This window comes from Haliotis rubra, unplaced genomic scaffold (assembly GCF_003918875.1).
Source record: "Haliotis rubra isolate DU_JTF1 unplaced genomic scaffold, ASM391887v1 Scf1, whole genome shotgun sequence".
Lineage (NCBI taxonomy): Eukaryota > Metazoa > Mollusca > Gastropoda > Lepetellida > Haliotidae > Haliotis > Haliotis rubra.
The window spans coordinates 8936832-8956595 of record NW_025764891.1 but is presented as its reverse complement, the minus strand read 5'-3'; the positions used below and the strand labels follow the sequence as shown (position 1 = coordinate 8956595).

At 38.4% G+C, this 19764-nt stretch overlaps 1 protein-coding gene across 1 annotated transcript; it reads left to right on the top strand.

Annotated features, from left to right (window-relative positions):
- The first annotated feature begins 390 nt into the window (after positions 1 to 390).
- LOC124289812 (neuronal membrane glycoprotein M6-a-like) lies at positions 391 to 6812 on the top strand. Its single transcript, XM_046726516.1, has 8 exons — positions 391 to 479; positions 1926 to 2082; positions 2764 to 2923; positions 3351 to 3513; positions 4015 to 4040; positions 4150 to 4188; positions 5218 to 5283; positions 6432 to 6812. The coding sequence occupies exons 1-8, from the start codon at positions 476 to 478 to the stop codon at positions 6582 to 6584; spliced, it is 768 nt and encodes a 255-aa protein (XP_046582472.1). The 5' UTR covers positions 391 to 475; the 3' UTR covers positions 6585 to 6812.
- The last annotated feature ends 12952 nt before the right edge of the window (positions 6813 to 19764 follow it).

The following is a 19764-nucleotide window of genomic DNA, read 5'->3' as shown; positions in this document are numbered from 1 at the left end:
TCTCTCTCTCTCTCTCTCTCTCTCTCTCTCTCTCTCTCTCTCTCTCTCTCTCTCTCTCTCTCTCTCTCTCTCTCTCTCTCTCTCTCTCTCTCTCACACACCTTCTAAGTCCGCCTATGCCAAACAAGAAAGCTACTCACGACAAAAAATAATTATATATCGAGTCGGTCGGTCCACAGAGTTGTAACATAAGTCTGTATGTTGAAATAGGAACATGACCAAAAAAACTATGCTTTCTGGCGTTCTGATGTTGTCTCTTTAACAACTAATTAATGTCAGGATAGTTATACCCAAGGACAAAAATAACCCGTTACAACATCATGTCTTGCTTTGTGGTCCACAATAGGTATTATTGTGTACGAGTTACCTCCCTTCACAAAGTAACCGGAAGTTTTCGAAATATTCAGGTGTACCTGACAGGTATTTTATGCGTTTTGGATCCTAAAACAGGCCGGGTTTTGAACGCATCTGTCAATATGGGTGAGTACTGGAGGATTATTTTGGTTATGTAAATGATGTTGGTCTACTTTTATTCGAATATAGTGTTTTTGAACATCGTTACCTGGCTGAAACAAGCAACTGTTAATCAGAATTACAGGTGTTCTCAAATTTAACATATTTGTGATTGAAACTCAGATTTTTCGTTTAATATGGATGTAAATATTAGTGAAGTACACAAGATAGAAACTTATGTTGTTTCTTAAGTAACCTGAGTTAATTTGTTTCAAAGTGTACACACATATAAGATATTACTATAAATTCTACCTGTTCATGACGGCACCTACAATTTTTGTTAATGATGTCAGAATAAACCAAACTCAAAGACCTATCTAATCAGTATAAGGGTACATCTGCAGGTTAAATACATGCACATAACTTAGATCAAGGGTACATTTGTGTAAGTATTATGATAAAAAGAACATGATTTTAACAGAATGCACTTAAAAAAGTGTAAACATCATGTTGTAGTAACTTGTACTGTTCCCACCATGTCATGAGCCAGTGTTTATAGATCACTATCAAATAGTGATGATAACAGGTTATCCGGCCCAACCAGTGGCACCCCTCACAAATACATGCAAAGGCAAGTCAATTGTTCACCTGAGTGAGTATGGTTTTACACCGCTTTTAGCAATATTCCAGCAATATCACGGCGGGGGACACCAGAAATGGGCTTCACACATTGTACCAAGGTGGGGAATCGAACTTGGGTCTTTGGCGTGACGAACGCTTTGAAAATGAAAACACATATATGTATAGGAAACTTGTAATCAAACATCACTACACATGAGTCAACGCTTTAACCACTAGGCTACCCCACCGCCCCTCACCTCAAGGAACACAGGAACAGATGGTAAAAGTAAAAATAGGAAAGGATTGAGTAATGCTCAATCTGCAGGATGGCTCCAAAACTTTCCTTGGTGCTGTGAAGATTGCATGGGTTAACCATGTTAATGGTCACAAAGTAGTACATTCAGCTTGTGCCACCTAACATGTGATCTAAACCAGAGACATGGTCTCTGTCTAAACAGATACTGGACTGGATTTGTCAGTGTGGCTGGTGGGTAGTGAAGGGAAGACAACTTTATATCATCCCCCAAGGGTTAACATGCTTTGTTATCATATTGGAGGTAGTTTAAATGTACATTAGCAACCTCTTAGGTTCATTTGGCGCGAAGTGCTGTTCTGCGAGGTTTCAATTCATATTCTGATTCCTCATATCAGTTCTGAGTGTTTAATGCCACTCTCAGCAATTTGAATTTGAAAGGAGGTCAGCTTAATAATCGTTCCCCTTTATTGATATTATCTAAACATTGTTATGAGGATTTGTTTTTGGTTAATTATGTCACATTAATTATTTTTTAGTTATTATGGGTCACTAGAGTGTAAAGCGCTGAGTGCTTATTCATTTCTATCTTATTTCAGCTTGTATTGACTGCCTTGGTCGGACCCCGTTCGGGTCCCTGCTGGCTATGATCATTGTGATCGTGGGGGTCTGCGTCTTCTGTGGCACATCCTATCAGGCCCTCAAAATCTTCATCGATGACATCCTCAACGATTTGTTTAACTTCAAAGTGGGATGGTAAGGTTTCCTCATTGTCTTCCTCTTGGGCATCACACACATCAGCATCGAAAGTCGTTTATATACCATATAGGCAGGATAATACATTCTGACCTACAGTTTGTCGCTTTCACCGTCTTTACCATGTTTACAGACCTCAACAGGTCATTGTTGTGTTATATTGAACTCATTTTATGACTGTTGATCTAAATGATAGTACGTGAAGATGTGTGATCGCTGCAGAACTTTGGACTTTTTTTTGGATGGGAGCCACAGATTACTCCGCGGTTCAACTGAAACCGTGGTATCGTGAAGAGCGTTATTGCGATTGATGACTGTTTTATTTTTTTCAAGTTTCTTCAGTAAATTATGAAGGGTGTCCTCTCATACAGACCATTTAATAAATTAAATATGTCCTTTGATTTTTTGCTGGCAGGTCTAGATTTATGTATATTTTTAAAAAATTAAGAGAATCTCTGGTGATGTTATTTTATCCTAACATAATTAAACAACTACTTTTTCTGGAAAATAATCTCATTTCAAAGACTAGATGTCAATCCACATTAAAGGCACCAGTATGTAAAAATATAATCTGTGGAATTTGAATTATTTCAAGAGGAATTGTGCAACAACATAATCCAGATGATTTGTTCACCATGTAATTACTTAAAAGTATTAACTGTAACACTACTACTTTGACAGGCTGGAGGTTATCCAGGTGGTGTTTGTCGTGCTGGCTGTTAGCATGGGAGTCTTCGCTATCATCCTTCTCATCTTTGGGCTGCTCGCTACCGGAGCAACAAGGCAGAATGTGTACTCCGGAGCCAAGTGTATCATGGGAGGCAGAATATCTGCAGCTTTCGTATGTATATTTTATTGTGTTATGGATAAAATGGGTAAGTGGATAATCCAAAATGTAAACATTAGAAACAGAAGATATTTGTGTATAACAAACTCTGGGGGACCACCTATTTTAGTTTGTTATTTCCATAGTTCACTATACCCATTTCCACTAAAATATACAGCAAGCGGTCCATACCAAAAACTAGTCAATTATATCTGTTAGTTCATTACAAGTTGGGCCAGTGGGGTAGCCTAGTTTTTAAAGCGTTTGCTCGTAACGCCGAAGACCCGGGTTCGATTCCCTACATGGGTACAATGTGTGAATCCCATTTCTGGTGTTACCCGTACTGTATTGCAGGAACATTGCTAAAAGCAACGTAAAACCATACTCACTCACTCATTACAAGTGTGATATTACCATAGTCTACTGTGCTTCATGCTTCCAGTTCATGGCGATATCGTACATTCTGAATTTGGCCTGGATCATCATCATGTCATTCTCCGTCGTCCCGATGATAATGTATGGAGCACTGGCAGCCATTTGCAATCACGAGGTCTACAGCCGTAATGCACAGACAATTAACTACTGCTTCAACCTCACTCAGTTTGGTGAGTCCACATTTCTTTTATAGTGCATTTTGTCCATGTCCATTAACACAAAAATGCATTTTGTTCATGTGAATGTGATAATGCTATTTTCCCATAATGATTCCCAAAACAGGGAAATGTATTTTGTCCATAATGTTGAACACAATGCATTTTGTCCATAATGTTCAACACAATGCATTTTGTCCAAATGTTGAACACAATAATGCATTTTGTCCATAATGTTCAATGCATTTTGTTCATAATGTTGAACACAATGCATTTTGTCCATAATGTTGAACACAATGCATTTTGTCCATAATGTTGTCCATTTTGTCCATTGAACACAATAATGAATTTTGTCATAATGTTGAACACAATAATGAATTTTGTCAGTAATGATGAATACAAGAATTTCTGACCCAATATGTTTTTAAGCTGTGCATATCTTCTCTGTCAATATTCTGAGAAAGGAATGTAAAATGGTAGTTGTTAGAGTGTCTAAGATTTGTATAATTGTGGCAGGTATCTACCGGAATAAGAGGATGTGTGTTAAGTTCTTTTGCCTCAAGACTAAGACTTAGTCTGGTAACATTGCAGTGTATATCACTTCCTCCAGGAAATTCATTTCTAATTCCTAACATGAAGAGATAGGACTAGATATGTCTACAAAATGAACTGAAGAGGATGTGTGTTAAGGTGAGCACTGGCGTTTGCCTCAAGACTAAGACTTAGTAACCATGGTAACATTGCAGTGTATTATTAAACATTCAAAACTAAGCACCAGTTTAGTTTAAGTAATTCGTTTCAAATTCCTAACATGAACTGTGAGATAACAGGAACTATTCTGAGATAGCACTGATGCATATTCCCCTAGTGGTTTGTCAGCACCATGTCTGTGTAACCCCTCATGTGCCAGGGGCAGGGGAGTTCACAGACTGTAAAAATCCAGTTTCTTCCATGGTCAAAGGAGGGCAGAATTTCAAGGCAATGATGAGTTTTGCCCTTTCTCTGTTGAACCTACTGACCAATCAGATTGCACCTCTCACTTAACCCTCAAACTGCATCAAAACACTTCAGCACCGGATTTAAAAGCAATCTATAGCCTGTCATTTTCTATATTGTATTGTCACTGCATCTATTGCCAAATATTTTAGATTTACTTACTAGTTTTATAATGGATATCTGTGATACACTAGTAGTTTTACTAGTGTGGTGATCTCCTTCAGTCGTTGGCAACAGGTTTTAATTTCTAACTTATTTTATTGATCTTTGATATAATCTGTAAACTGTTCTCTTCAACAGGTTTTTAATATGGCTGAATATATTGCCTCGATATGGCTGAAATATTGCCGATGTGACGTTAAATATTAACTCACTCACTTTGTTCAGCCTGTAAATTTAATGTTTGCAATCAGTTATCTCCCTTGCCTCAGCAAGATGTATGTCATAGTGTCACCTGTGTTGTTAGTGTTAAGCCTCTTTCACAGCTTTTGTTTTGCAATAAGCTAACAGACACATACAAAGAACTGAGACAACTGAAGGAGAAAAATTTATAAATAACAAATGTTACGGAGTATATTCTTGAATAAAGGAGCTGACAATGACATCCCTAAATCCTCACCTCTATGTGTATGACTTCGAAATGTCATTCAAACATTAGACACTAATCATAGATGAATGATCATTGTTGAAGTAACTCACTCTAAAATCACTTTGCCTTTACAGACAACAGAAGCTGGTCCTTTATTCTGTGTGGCCTACATCAGTGCGCTGCTCATTGTTTTGGGGATGGTGAGTTCGGAGATCTATTCAAGAATGATGACACTAAAGCATGCATGATATAAAAAGACTTTAAGCAAGTCAAAGGCCTTACAAAGAGAAAATAAAACATTAAACTAGCTGTTAGTAGTTATTAGGCTGGTGAACAAGATTGATATTCAGAATATTGTCAATTATAAGAACCATAAATGATTATGCATTATAATGCTCAAATTTACTTTTCCGATAATTAGCAGTAATCAATATTTAGCTAACCATATCGATTTCTATGAGCTCTGTTGATAGCCAGCCCTATTATGAATACAGAATCAAACAAAGAATTAGTAGTTTTGTACTTTAATCGAAAAAGAAAGAATAGTTCTCAGGTAAAGACATACACTGATCTATCAGTGAGTGAGGGAGTTTAGTTTTACGCCGCACTCAGCAATATTCCAGCTATATGGTGGCGGTCTGTAAATAATCGAGTCTGGACCAGACAGTCCAGTGGTCAACAGCTGGAGCATCGATCTACACAATTGGGAACTGATGACATGTGTCAACCAAGTCAGCGAGCCTGACCACCTGATCCTGTTCGCCTAACAAGCATGGGTTACTGAAGATCATTCCTAATCGGAGGGGTATCAAGCATGGGTTACTGAAGGTTCATTCTAGTACATGGGTTACTGCATGATCAAGGTTCATTCTAACCCGGACCTTTATGGGTAACTGATCTATTTAACCTAGTGGCTAAAGTGTTCTCTTGTCAAGCGAAGACTTGGGTTTGATTCCGTCTAGGGTAGAATGTGTGAAGCCTGTTTCTTGTGTTTCCGCCTTCATGATATTGCTGGTATAATGCTTAAAAATGTGGAAAAACCAAACTTACTCATGTATATGTGCCAATAGTATTATAGCGTTCAGAACTGCTGTGATGTATTTCCTACAATTAGCTGCAGAACAGTACAGCAGCTTCCTGTCTCATCGTGCAGATTAAGGGACCATGGGGGCATTGATTTTGTACATGACATGCCAAAGGGGGACCTTACTTTGTACATAAATTTTAGGGGGGTCATTCACATTGTACATGCTTCTCCATAAAAATCAGCAGCAGCAGATATTGCTAAAAAGCGGCATAAAACTAAACTCACTCACTATAAGTCCTGCTTTATATATGCTTGTTGTAGATTCACTTCATGATATGTCTGGCATCCAACTACACACGCATCAGGATATCGAAGGAACTGACGGAATACAGAGACGCCGTTGAGATGGAGGAGCTCGAGATCCAGAGCGTGGACCGGCTTCAGAAGGGTCCTCCGCCCTACCTCGGCGATTGAGCAACAGAGAGTAGGAACTAGAATGGGAAGAGAGAACACTGGACAAATGAGATTCACTGTTTCTAGTTCAGGTCACCTCCAGTTTGTGTATCAGCTGTCAGCAGTGGCCATAATTCCATACCGGAAATAGTAATAGTAATACAACTAGTAATTTAATTACTTACCCACATAAAAATATTTTAAAATTGTAGTACTGATTTTGATTGATAATGTAATTTTTAGACTTTTTTACTGGTCTTCTTTTTGCAAAGATACTGTCAAATCAATTCTACTGAAATATGACTTACCTTGTTACTTCTGACTCAGGTAATATGTAAAACAAGAAATTCATTTTGTCTCTTCTTCTTTAGTTGATTCTTGTTTATTTATCTTTTTCTTGAGTTATTAACCACGAAAACCAGAATTATAACCATAGAAACTATGTTCTTTGAAAATTTTGACAGCATTGATTAATGTTGGGAAGCATGTTCCTTGCCTTGGCTAAGTGCCTTAAAATGATGTTGGTGATTATCTGAGATGTATGCTTAGCTTAAATTTGTGAGGGCCCATTGATTTCTGTAGCTTGTGATGTATGTGAAAGAACATGGAATTCCCCACAAGGGGTATATACAGGGTTGATGTCATCCTGTATTGATTCAGCTGAATTATTGATGTATTGAACTATAGGATGAATAATATCATTGTGAACCCTTGACACCGGTTTTTAAAACTCACAAATTTACACACGCAAGTATGAATCAAGAGAGATCAGTTCCACTTGTATATATTCATTTTGTCCATCTCTCACAATATATTGAAAGGTGCATTTTCATTACATTCCATTCAACGTTTTCTTTCTTTGATGATTGAGTGAGTGAGTTTAGTTTAAGCTGCTTCTAGCAATATTCCAGCAATATCACAGCGGGGGACACCAGAAATGGGCTTCACACATTGTACCCATGTGGGAATCAAACCAGGGTCTTCGGCGTGATGAGCGAACACTTTAACCACTAGGCCACCCCACCGTCCCCTTTGATGATTGAATACATTGGGTCACTTTACAACCCAATATTCACATGCCATTCTTGTAAGTACATAGTAATTGTTGTATGAGTACCTGTAGTTCTGTATAGCTGAGTTAACTAACATATTCATGTACAGTACCATTTGTACCATTGTACCATCTTGCTAAGGTACCATTCCCATACCTTAACATAGACTTAAGGTAGTCTTAGCTGGTGACTACTCCCATACCTTAATATGGACTGGTAGTCTTAGCTTAAGGTGACCGTAACTCCCATACCTAATATAGACATAACAAGGTGACCAGAACTCCCATACCTTAACATAGGCTTAAGGTAGTCTTAGCGGTGACCGTAACTCCCATACCTTAACATAGACTTAAGGTAGTCTTAGCTCTAAGGTGACCGTAACTCCCATACCTTAACATAGACTTAAGGTAGTCTTAGCGCTACGGTTGTTTTGTTCAAAAGCACCCTCGTCTTTAATCAGGTAGTTAATATGTTGTAACACGTTGTCACTGACAATGTCTGAGAGGCAGACTCACTGGTCGGGAACTTGGTTACCGTGAGAGTGGAGTCTTTGAGATTTTTTAGACAGAAACTTTGAGATGTGTCACATGAGTTTTGACAAGACAAAATGGTAATTATAGCTTTTCTTTCTGGTATATTAGGTTATAATTTTCCATATCACTGCATAATGTTATCTTACACAATTGTAGTTCATTGGAGCACGTCATATGTTGCATAGATAATGACTATGGAGGAATTTTCCGTTACATCAATTTCATAATCATTCAGTTTCTGTGACATTAAACCAATTCATGGAAATTAATATGTTATGGGTTTTGTCACAATGATAAAACAGCATTTCCTCTTATAATGCTTTTTCGATGAAAGGGCTTTATGATAATCTCTAATCGAACACTTTGTATTATTTTTAGACTTCTTTATGGGGTCATTTGTCACAATATACCAATATTTATCAAAAAGTATTAATTTCGTGACAATTAATGGTTTTACATAATTATCAGTAGCTTTCTGAACAACATATATTTACTTGTTACTGATGGAAACCTAATGTAAGTAAATATGCATTGAACTTTCTTGTAATATTGATTTTGTAAGTATACAGGGCATTTATCGTACCTTACCCTTCCCTTGCTGATGCAAAAATCACAAAGACTCTGTGACACATCACAAAGTTTCTGTCGAAAAAATCACAAAGATTCCACTCTCACTGTAACCAAGTTCCCTACCAGTGAGTCTGCCTTCTCCATACTTCTCCGTACTTTCAGAGACCACCTTAATATCATTATGTAGTCTCTGACACGTGGGATAAAACAGATTAAAATATATGAAAACATTCCGCTAAGCTGAGCTTCAGGACATTTGTAGATTTTGGTTATGTGTATAAGGTTACTGTGAACTTGACTTTAAAGAATCAAATGCTGATCAGTGGTGATCACAGAAGAGCCTTTTCACGTCACAATTGAACGTCAGTTTAAGTAACTGCTAATCAACCTCCAAAGCATCTCTTCACCTTTGAACAATATTAACTGCAAGTGAAACTGGTATTATGTGCTAAAAACGTTCTATTATATATGGTCTCTGCCACCAGATAAAAGGCCATGTTTTCAAGGGAGATAACTCAGTGAGCCCTACAGGCTGGTTCAATCACTTTCAGTGATCCATTCATACAGGTTTCAGTGTTATTGTGCCTCTTGTGTCCCATGGAATCTGTTTTGTCTGATTATCAACTGGTTATTCTTGTATATGTATCCAAGTTATAATGAAGCCAAAGGTAATATAAGATGCAAGAAAAGCTACACATTTAGACAGACAGTTTTATTCATGGATTCAATGCCATGGCCCATATGACGGTATTCTGTAACAAGTGTGTTGATGCTGGTGTTACATTACAGGTACCTTATCAGTGTTAAATCTATGAAGCTCTTGTGAAATTACAATGGAGATATTATACCACCTTATCAAACAATATTTCAGCTGATATGCTGAAAATTTGATGTTTCTTATCTTAAGGACTTCATATAAAAACTTTGCTAAATTTAACAATACATTTTTATCACTACTCAACATGATTCTAACAAAAGTGTCCATAGAAAGGTTATTTCTTATGCTTGGATGAAAATATTCCATTCTTACAGCTTCATAGCGCTGACAAATCATTAAAACACATTTCAAGAATATAGAACATATCTCAGCAGGTGTCCTCTACACAGCATCAATAGCAAGTAATAAGGTGAAATTGAATCAACTGTTTATGCGCACTTCAAACCCTTTTATGGTTAGTAAACCTATGTTTTGCTGCGTAAAAATTTAATTAAGTTCATGCTGAATTAAGTTTAAATTAATGATTAATGTCTTTTTATAATGTTTGCTGTGAAATTTTTAAAGGCGCCCAAGTTGTTATTAGCTGTTAATGTGTTGTCATGATAAACAAGGATTCAAAGAGCTGGTTTGATATCAGCATTGTGTTCCAAACAAATGTGGCTATGAGTGTCTGAGTCTGGTACATCCTGTTTATGTGAACAGGTTTAAGCATTGTTCTCATCTTCTTAGGTATCAGTTACCTGACTCTTTGGGTAGAGCTGTATATTTTCATTATTTGATTGCTTTTTCTCAAAGTTAGCAGAAGCAGTTAAATTATGTAATACAAGTATAAAATTCCAAATATTTTCTCTTTTCACTTACATGTTGGATATCCTGAAAGAAATGCTTTCATTCTCTGTCAACGTTGCTAAAGAGTGTTTAATGGTCAGTTTATTTTTTGTCTCAGTGATCTTGCTTTGTGATGGTAGGATTAAAAGGAGGTAGGTAAAATAACATGTAATATTCTTGCTAATCATGTTCACTGGGTGAACCCAATGTATAACAAGCTTGATGAAACACTACTATTCAGTTTGCTCTGTTCAACGGAAGCTAGTAGTTACTTGACAATAATGTTTTGTGCCTTATGCTGATCAGGGTGTTTTAACTGTATTGATAGTCTTCTGTTTGTATTGTCTGTATATTTGGAGATGCCTGTATATATTGTTTAATGAATTGTACTTTCAGATCCCAGGGAGTGTTTTAAACATATTCTTTTTTGTCCCATAACATCACAATTGTTCTTCAGCATCATTCCATATAACCTGTTCAAGTCACATGTTTCTGTTGTGATTATATTTTATTACAATTAACAGATTGAAAATAACATAAATTATCAATTAGAATATTCAATGTATTTATTCTTTTAACCCTTTGTGTTAATGAAATATAACATACAATACTTTAGAAAAGGAATCTTTTGTAACATGTCTGTTCTATATAAACATATTAAGTGTACCGGGTAATTCAGGAATGAATGAGAGCTTTGAAGTTTTTTGTTTTGGGGAGTCACCATTTCATTTTAAGAGAGGAGTTTTATTTTACATTTTCCTCAAATTATAAGAAAGAAATAATGTCCCTTTTTCCAAAAATTAAATTTATTATTGTGAAGTATTTTCAAAATATAATTGAGCACCTATTGATATTCTGATAAAAAAACGATTACACTTTTAAACATTTTTTTATACCCATATCCTCATGGCCCCCATAAAATAAAATGACTGTTCCCTTAGATCCAGAAAGATAATCAAATGATGCCTTGCCATGTTTCATTATACTCTGTGTTTAGGTGTACAATGTTATAGCTGTTTTACTGTACAGTGTCCATATACCTTGTTCTGCTTCTGAACACAGAATCATATTTATTGCGCTTGCTCAATTTGTTCTTAGATTTATAGTAGGGCTGGGACTGGTCCCCACTCGCTATTACCCTACCCTACCTGGACACCCGTTATGTTAATTCCTGACATCAAATTTGTAAGAAATGGAAACATTTTCTTCAGATCGGAGGCTAATATTTCGAGTTTTTCCAATATCTTAACCATATATTTTATTCAAAAGAAGTGACTATAATTATGTCTTAATCTTCAAAGACAATACAACCCATTAGTCATGAAAGAATAACATGTTACATTGTTTAATCTATTAGTCACATGATCATAACTGGTCCGGGTATTGAGACAGGTACCCAGGTCCAACTCACACCCGTCCCAGCCCTAATTTTAAGCAGCATGATTAGATTAGTTCATTTACTTGTATTAGTTAGATGCAGTAGGAAGTTTTGTGAATTATTTTCATTCCACTTTCAACAAGGGTGCAAGCTTATTTGTTATAAATATGACAATTTTACCTTCCACCCACCTCGTCATATTTGCACATTTCAACAGAAAACTATGAAATCACAAGATATCCAGTGATTTGTAAATGCTTTAAAATGCACTGTTATGGGTGGAATGTCTCACATATACCATTTATCTTTTGATAAGATAATATGATAGCTCACTGTTTAAGAATAGCAATTTATATGTCAAAAAATGTTTGCTGTGACTTGAAGTATCCATTTCTGGTGCTATTTTGTTTACATCTAATGTTTTTAAATTGGCAATTATAGAAAAAACAGAAGCATCATTATGAAACTTTTTAAAGCTTTGTAGAAGTATTCCATGTACTGTAAAATTTTCTCTTCCATATGACAACCTACCCATGTCAAAACCAAACAATTGTCAAAAACAATTTCTTTAGATTTTTTAATACAATTGGTGCAATTTGATACAAATGGTAATGACACCCATGTGTATTGCCTCAAAATATACCACTCCACCTGGAAGAGGTATATATTTATCTAAGGTGTAGAAGTGATAGTTCCTGTGTGTGGTTCACAGTCATCTGGCATGATTAATGTTATTTATGTGTGGAATGGGTGGTTGAGTTTATCAACAGTTATCTCCCTTCTTCAGACACCTTGCCATTAGACTGGGATATGTTACCACACAGGTACAAGAAAAGTTTGTGGCTTAAATTTTCATCTGAAATGATGAAGAATGTGTTTCTTAAATTGAGCTTGAATTAAACTCTATAATGGAAAGCAGCCCGGACAACGTCTTCATCAGATAAACTTTCTAATCTTTTTTCAGAAAAATATAGATGGGTTAGGGATGGGGATATTTGTTTGAGAAGCTCTATGGTCTTAATTGGGATGATATGGTAGTCAGACTCATAGGTATGGACCTTTTAAATCCTGGTGTTGGGTATTTAAAGAAAAGAATGCCTTTAGACACAAATTCCGAGTTCCTTTTTCCATGTTCATCTCCACTCATCATTACCATGTCCAATATTATGATGAGATATTTTGAGGTAGTGTAGAGTTGTAATGTGCTTAAAACTTGTTTGTTACTAATGATGAAATATGATGACCCATCAGCATTAGAAATGAAACGAGGGCTCAATTTGGCTTCAATTAATATATTTACATTTTAGCTTAGGTAACCATGTTCGTTTTTCACTCACAATTCACTCACAAAAAGCATTTAAATACTACACTGAGAACATTCAGTTAACTTTAGTTGCTATCTGAGTAAAATGGCTACAATGTTTTATACAAGTTGTCACTCTCATCCTTTGATGAAAGCACAGACATGAAAATATTCACATATACAATCCTCTAGCCCTTGACAATTTTAACTGGACACGGGCTGTCAGGCTATTGTTAATTTCTTATGCTTCATCATCCATAACAATGCATTGGTATCACAATTACCTTTTTTGTAACGGTTTTCAAAATACATTTTTTAATTAGACATTTGGTTGTTGTTTTGACCTCACAGATGCAGGCTACTTCTCTGCGTGGTGTGACGGGAACGTTAAGTGTTTTGCGGAATTGCCTCCCTTAACTCTACGATTCACTGGACATGTGTTGAGTCTAATATTTCAGTTATGATCCTTGGTGTGTGAGAACAACCATACTTGTGCGTTGGAGGCATACAAGTGGTAAACCACCTGTGTTACTGTCGCCATGTACTAAATTGGCAACCCGTTAAGATCCTGATTAGAATTGATCTTCAGTAACCCATGCTTGTTCCACGAACAGGAACGGGTGGTCAGGCTCGCTGACTTGGTTGACACATGTCATCATATCCCAAGAGCGTAGATCGATAATCATGCTGTTGATCACTGGAATGTGTGATCCAGACTCGATTATGTACAGACCGCCGCCGTACAGCTGGAATATTGCTGAGTGCGTTATAAAACTCACTCACTCACCCACTTACTTAACTGGCATGCCGTTATGTATGTAAAATACAATTTCAACCGCCATTTCTTCCACTGGGGACGAACGGAAGGCCTCTCAAATTTGATACACCGCAGAGGTCACAAACCTGCCCTGATGGGGGTCAAGAACAGTTTTATGTAAACAAAACGCAAGCACCTTTCTGATAAGGACACTGTATTGCTAAGATTAGATACAGGACGCGCTAGAACAGGCTGGCCACTTGCGAAAACCGATCTGCCAAAGTACGCCTCAAAGACCCCGGCACGATGAGGTCGTGCATTGTCGTCCACGTAGATGAAGCCCGGTACGACTGTATCGCCATTCGGTCAACGCTACAAGTCCAGAATGTCATCCCAGTAGCGCACACGTGTGGTTGTGCCCGGTTGTTGAACATGGAGATTGGTTCTACCAGTTCTACTCTTAGTACTAACCACACACAATTTATGCTCTCTAATAATAACACCCGTGAACGTCCAAATTCGATTTTATAACCCATACCGGCTTATGTATCTACTTATGACATGGGACCGCCTCCGTGGTGTAGTGGTTAGAGCGTCCGCCTTGAGAGCGGAAGGTCGCGGGTTCGATCCCCGACCGCGTCATACCAAAAGATTTAAAATATGGTACTTGTTGGACCCTGCCTGGCGCTCGGCATTAATGGGTACAACAAGGACTGGTCGGCTCGGAGTCAGTATAATGTGTCTGAGTGGGGTATTCATGTTTCACTGCTACATGGTATCTCAGTGGGCTAGCACTATAAAACCAGCTTCAGTCTGGGCTAGTACAAGCAGCCGCACATACACATACACATACACACGCATGCACGTCGTCATATGAGCGAAATATTCTCAAGTACGACGTTAAATCCAATTTCACCTCACCTCACCTCACTTATAACATGTTAACATCTACTGATACATCAGACCCGTGAAGATCCGGGTTAGAATTGATCTTCACTAACCCATGCTTTCGTAAGAGGCGACTAACGGGATCGGGTGGTCAGGCTCCCTGACTTGGTTGACACATGTCATCGTATCCCAAATGCGTAGATCGATGCTCATGCTTTTGATCACTGGATCGTCTGGTCCAGACTCGATTATTTACCACCGCAATATATCTGGAATATTGCTGAGTGCGGCGTAAAGCTAAACTCACTCACCCACTTGTACACTTAATTAATATGCTTCTGACACTCGTTACGTCACAGTCCACAACAACAGACGGTATTCAACACTCATCACTGATAGATGTATTACCTTATGCCTTGGTCAACCAAGATAAACTTGGCTTATGCCTTGGTCAACCAAGATAAATTTGGCTTATGCCTTGGTCAACACGACTCTCGGTGGTTCTTCAAGGGATGTGTGAAATCGACTGTAGGTCTTTAACATAACATGGGAAACAGAAACATGGGAAACCCTTCGTTTCATAAACATCATTGGAAGTCTAGGCGTCCGCCTAACATAGCTGTGCAGAGTTGGGTCTGTTGTTTGTGCCAAAATTCCAGATAAACCCTTATCGTGTTTTTTTGCACCCAACAAACAAACCGAGGAGTACATGACCACTGCTACGCATGCCCTACCTCACACGCACCTGCTTGGTGTTGACCCATTAACCGAGGATACGTCCAACGCTGCATGGGTCGGGTCGAGGAGTGGGGACAAAATTCATTTTCCTTTCACTGTTTATGAGCTTAAATACTTTTTCAAACATAATCAGGTACTCAGAGAAATAGTTCTAGATACTTTAGTTCTGTCTGCAGGAAGAGGAGATCTCGGACAAGTATTTCCTGTATCCCCCTAAATCAAATGGTTGCCCTCAGACAAGCCCCGGGCACGAGTGAAGCATGGCCAGGTCGGGAGACACGTGTTGATGGCGATGTTTGCCGACACAGATGTTGGGTCTGCATGTTATCTTGACATGGCGGAACTCGGTCAGGGCAGTTGCCTTGCTGCCTCCTCCAGCCACTGGCTGTTCGGTGGGGGGGGTGGGGAGAGGAATGGGGGGATGCTAGACTTGCACAAGTCTCTAAGGTAATCAATAATAGTTTAAATGATAATTTCTGAAAAGAACACATTGTCCCTCTAACAGACTGGCGTCCTTCCTATCCGCTTATCTAGACTTGCCTCTTTAAAGGATACAATTACGAAACATCCATGGACTTAGCAGTCAGTACAGCCTTGGAGCAAGGCTAGGGGAAGCCGCTGTTAGAGTACTGGAACTCTGAATCTAGATTTACATCTATTCTTGGAGATGAACATGCTTTTCAGTTTTTGAATTATGTTAATGATATATGACAAACATAAGAAGCAAGAGACTTACTTCATTTTCTTAAACTACAGTAAACTTTGATAGATCATATTATATGTAATATTACAGACTTGTATGAGCTTGCTTACATTTGTGTCGGTCTGGGGATATGGCAGACTGATGGGACTCGCATATATAGATCTTCTGTCTGTGGTGAAAGCTTCCTACGTACCGGCGACGGCGCATTCAGACGTCGGTACCAGTTTCAGAATCAATAGGAGACAATCAACCCATCTTATTGATCAGGTTATATGATGTGTGTCTGATAGACGTCTAAAGTCAGGGATGATGATGACATTAGCCTGAACGTATATGTCACTAATGGCTCTTTGTCAATTACAAAATGGCGCTTGTGAAATTGCGCCCTCAAGAAAGATGTCTCTAGTGGAACCACATGGCGTTGTCAGGGCGACTTTGCAGCTTAAAGGATTAGTGCATGTCCACTAAGTATTATCGAGTGACTGAGAAGTGAGTGAGGGAGATCACAACCACGGTGTGTATTATGTTTGGTTGTTGTATAACGGCGCACTCAGCAGTATTCCAGCTATATGGCGGCGGTCTGTAAATAATCTGAACCAGACAATCCAGTGATCAACATCATGAGCATCGATCTACGCAAATGGGAAACGATGACATGTGTCAACCAAGTCAGCGAGCCTGACCATCCGATCCCTTTAGTCGTCTCTTACGACATGCATGGGTTACTGAAGATCAATTCTGAAAAAAAGTTGCTGTTTACGCATCTTGTGTTTTAAGACGAAATAACAACATAAATGGTATTAACCTTTGTGTCACTTAACAATAGTGAGTGAGTGAGTATGGTTTTACGCCGCTTTTAGCAATATTCCAGCAATATCACGGCGGGGGACACCAGAAATGGACTTCACACATTGTGCCCATGTGGGGAATCGAACCCGGGTCTTCGGCGTGACGAGCAAAGCTTTAACCACTAGGCTACCCCACCGCCCTCACTTAACAATAGCATCAATTGCATTTTGTACTCGTTTTACGAAGATCACGTCCATCCAACATTCATTCTGTTAAGGATTACGGACACTAACGGTCCAATGTGGTCTAAATCATATCGTTGTTAGAAATATGTCACTGTTTCAGAATCGGATTATTTACCGGTCGCCAGAACATGGTTGGAATACTGCTGACTGTAAAACAACCAAACATCACCCGACTGTCTAATGGCGCGCGTGATGGATCTATAAATAAAGTAGTTTGTATTTGTAGACAAGGCACACGTGGAATATATATCTATACACCTTGATGACACGTTCGTACGTGACTGGTGTATGTCACAGAACCGTTTACACGAGGGTTGGTTAGGTGATTTAACGCTACACTCAGCAATATTCCAGCTATACATGGCGGCGGCGGGCTGTAGATACTGGAGTCTGAACCAGACAATCCAGTGATCAACAGTGTTCCTAACATACTAGTCATACTTTAAAGATGTGAAATTTTGCCCAAAACCCCAAAATAACTACATGTTTTTTTCCATATTTTTTGTGCATTAACAAATTTCATAAATGACGCTAACCAATTATTTTCGATGATTGATCGGTGGTAATGAACCAATCATCAATTATGAGCTTTTAACCAATTCCCAACATTATCGGGAACAGTCGGTGAATTGATTGATTGGGTTGATCATTACTCGTGATCTTTATCACAGGTTTATCTGGCCCAGACTAGATCGCTTATCGACCACGTCATATAAAGTCGATTCCCGTTATCTCGAATGTCCGGTTAGGTGTAACTTTCAGTGATCTAGCAAACAGTACAATATCGTAGCAACATGTCTTGCAGGCGGGCAGGGTCCCCTGCTTTGATCTATCAGTGTAGAGGAAACAACCCGTGACAGGCGAACGCATTGACCACTGTGCTAGTGAGTGAGTGGGCTTAGTTTTACGCCGCACTCAACAATATTCTATCTAAACGGCGGCTGTCTGTCAATAATCGAGTTTGGACCATACAATCCAGTGATCAACAGCACGAGCATGGATCAACACAATTGGGATACGATGACATGTGTCAACCAAGTCAGCAAGCCTGGCCACCCGATCCCGTTAGTCTAGATCTCCTCTTACTACAAGCATGGGTTGCTGAAGATCAATTCTAACCCGGATCTTCTGGGGTCTCTTTCACACAAATCTGCTGACTGGCCGCACTGTTTCGGGTGACTGTTCACGTGATCAAAATACCAGTAAATAATGAGCCAGTTAACCACTGTTAGGATATATTAACACTACCATCAACAAATACATTTGTTTGAGGTATAAAACACTGCCAAACATTTCTAGCAATTCAATAGAGGCAAAATGTATGCCTCTACCCAAATCAATACGTAACAACCATTTTGACAGCGCCAATCATGTTCAAAAGCAATTATGATATAACGTGTTTCTGTTTCATATTCATTTCAACAGCAGTGTGGTTGGATATATATAAACAAACGACCCGCGTTAAATCGAATTCTTGCCACCTTCGAAAGCAGGCTGAGTTGTCCATGGTTGTTCAAAAATATGGTCTTGCGGATTCCACTTAAACTAAAACTACGGGTTGATGGTCATTGTATAATATATCGCTTGCCATCTGTAGTGTGCCGAATGTCTTGGAATCAGGCCTTGAGTCGTGTGCAAAGACATGGAACAGACCCGAGTTACGTGATATAGTCTCGTAACACCATAGCCCAAATCGTGGCTAGGTTTTCACTGAGAGTGGTTTGTGAGAGTGGTTTGTGATTTTTTCGACGGAAACTTTACGATATGTCACAGAGTCTTTGTGATTTTAGCATCAGCAAGGGAAGGGTAAGGCACGATAAATGCCCTGTATATCTACAATATCAATATTACAAGAGAGCTGAATGCACATTTACTTACATTAGGTTTCCATCAGTAACAAGTAAATATATGTTGTTTAGAAAGCTACTGATAATCATGTAAAACCATTAATTGTGACGAAATTAATACTTTTTGATAAATAATAGGTATATTGTGACAAATGACCCCATAAAGAAGTGTAAAAATAATACAAAGTGTTCCGATTTGGGTTTAGCTCAGTTCATCATAAAGCATTGTGATGTTTTATCAGCGAAAAAAACCGTACATCGGCGTTTGTAAGAGGAAATACGGTACACGGGACTGATTACAGGTTGTACGGTAACTGGGCCCAGCATAAAAAAAAACAGCTGCAAGGAGATGTGTAACAAAGATGCAGGCAGCCGTATCATAACTCGGAATATGAATACCAGCACAGCTTAGCGAATGTCAATTATTTTCCTACCGTCTCTTAAGAGGCCGTCAGGATATGCTCTCAACAGGTGAAACTGTCGGTCTGTTATACACCTATTTGACATACAGGTATCATAACGCCACGTGTTGAGGTGGTCCGGAATAATTCTAGCATCTTGGAATGTGTATCTGGGTCTGGTTTACAGGAGGTGTCAGACCCAAATACACGTCCCAGGATTATCTATACTGGACAAAATAAGTTAGGGATATTGATATTTTTATTATTGATATTTTATCAGTGTCAATAAATGAATAGATTATTATTCATAATTTCAAAATTTACTTATATCCCTAACTATTTTTGTCCTGTATATTTCTTCAAATATGTCCTTTACTTCAAAATGTTGAGACGTTTATGTTTTCAAATGGAAAACCCGACCGCGTCATACCAAAAGACGTTAAAATATGGT

Excerpts from the sequence above, each read along its gene's own strand:
- LOC124289812 (XM_046726516.1), top strand. Across the intron at positions 2,924-3,350 it reads GCAGAATATCTGCAGCTTTC|TTCATGGCGATATCGTACAT; the intron begins GTATGTATATTT and ends TCATGCTTCCAG. Across the intron at positions 4,041-4,149 it reads ACCGGAATAAGAGGATGTGT|ATATGTCTACAAAATGAACT; the intron begins GTTAAGTTCTTT and ends AGATAGGACTAG.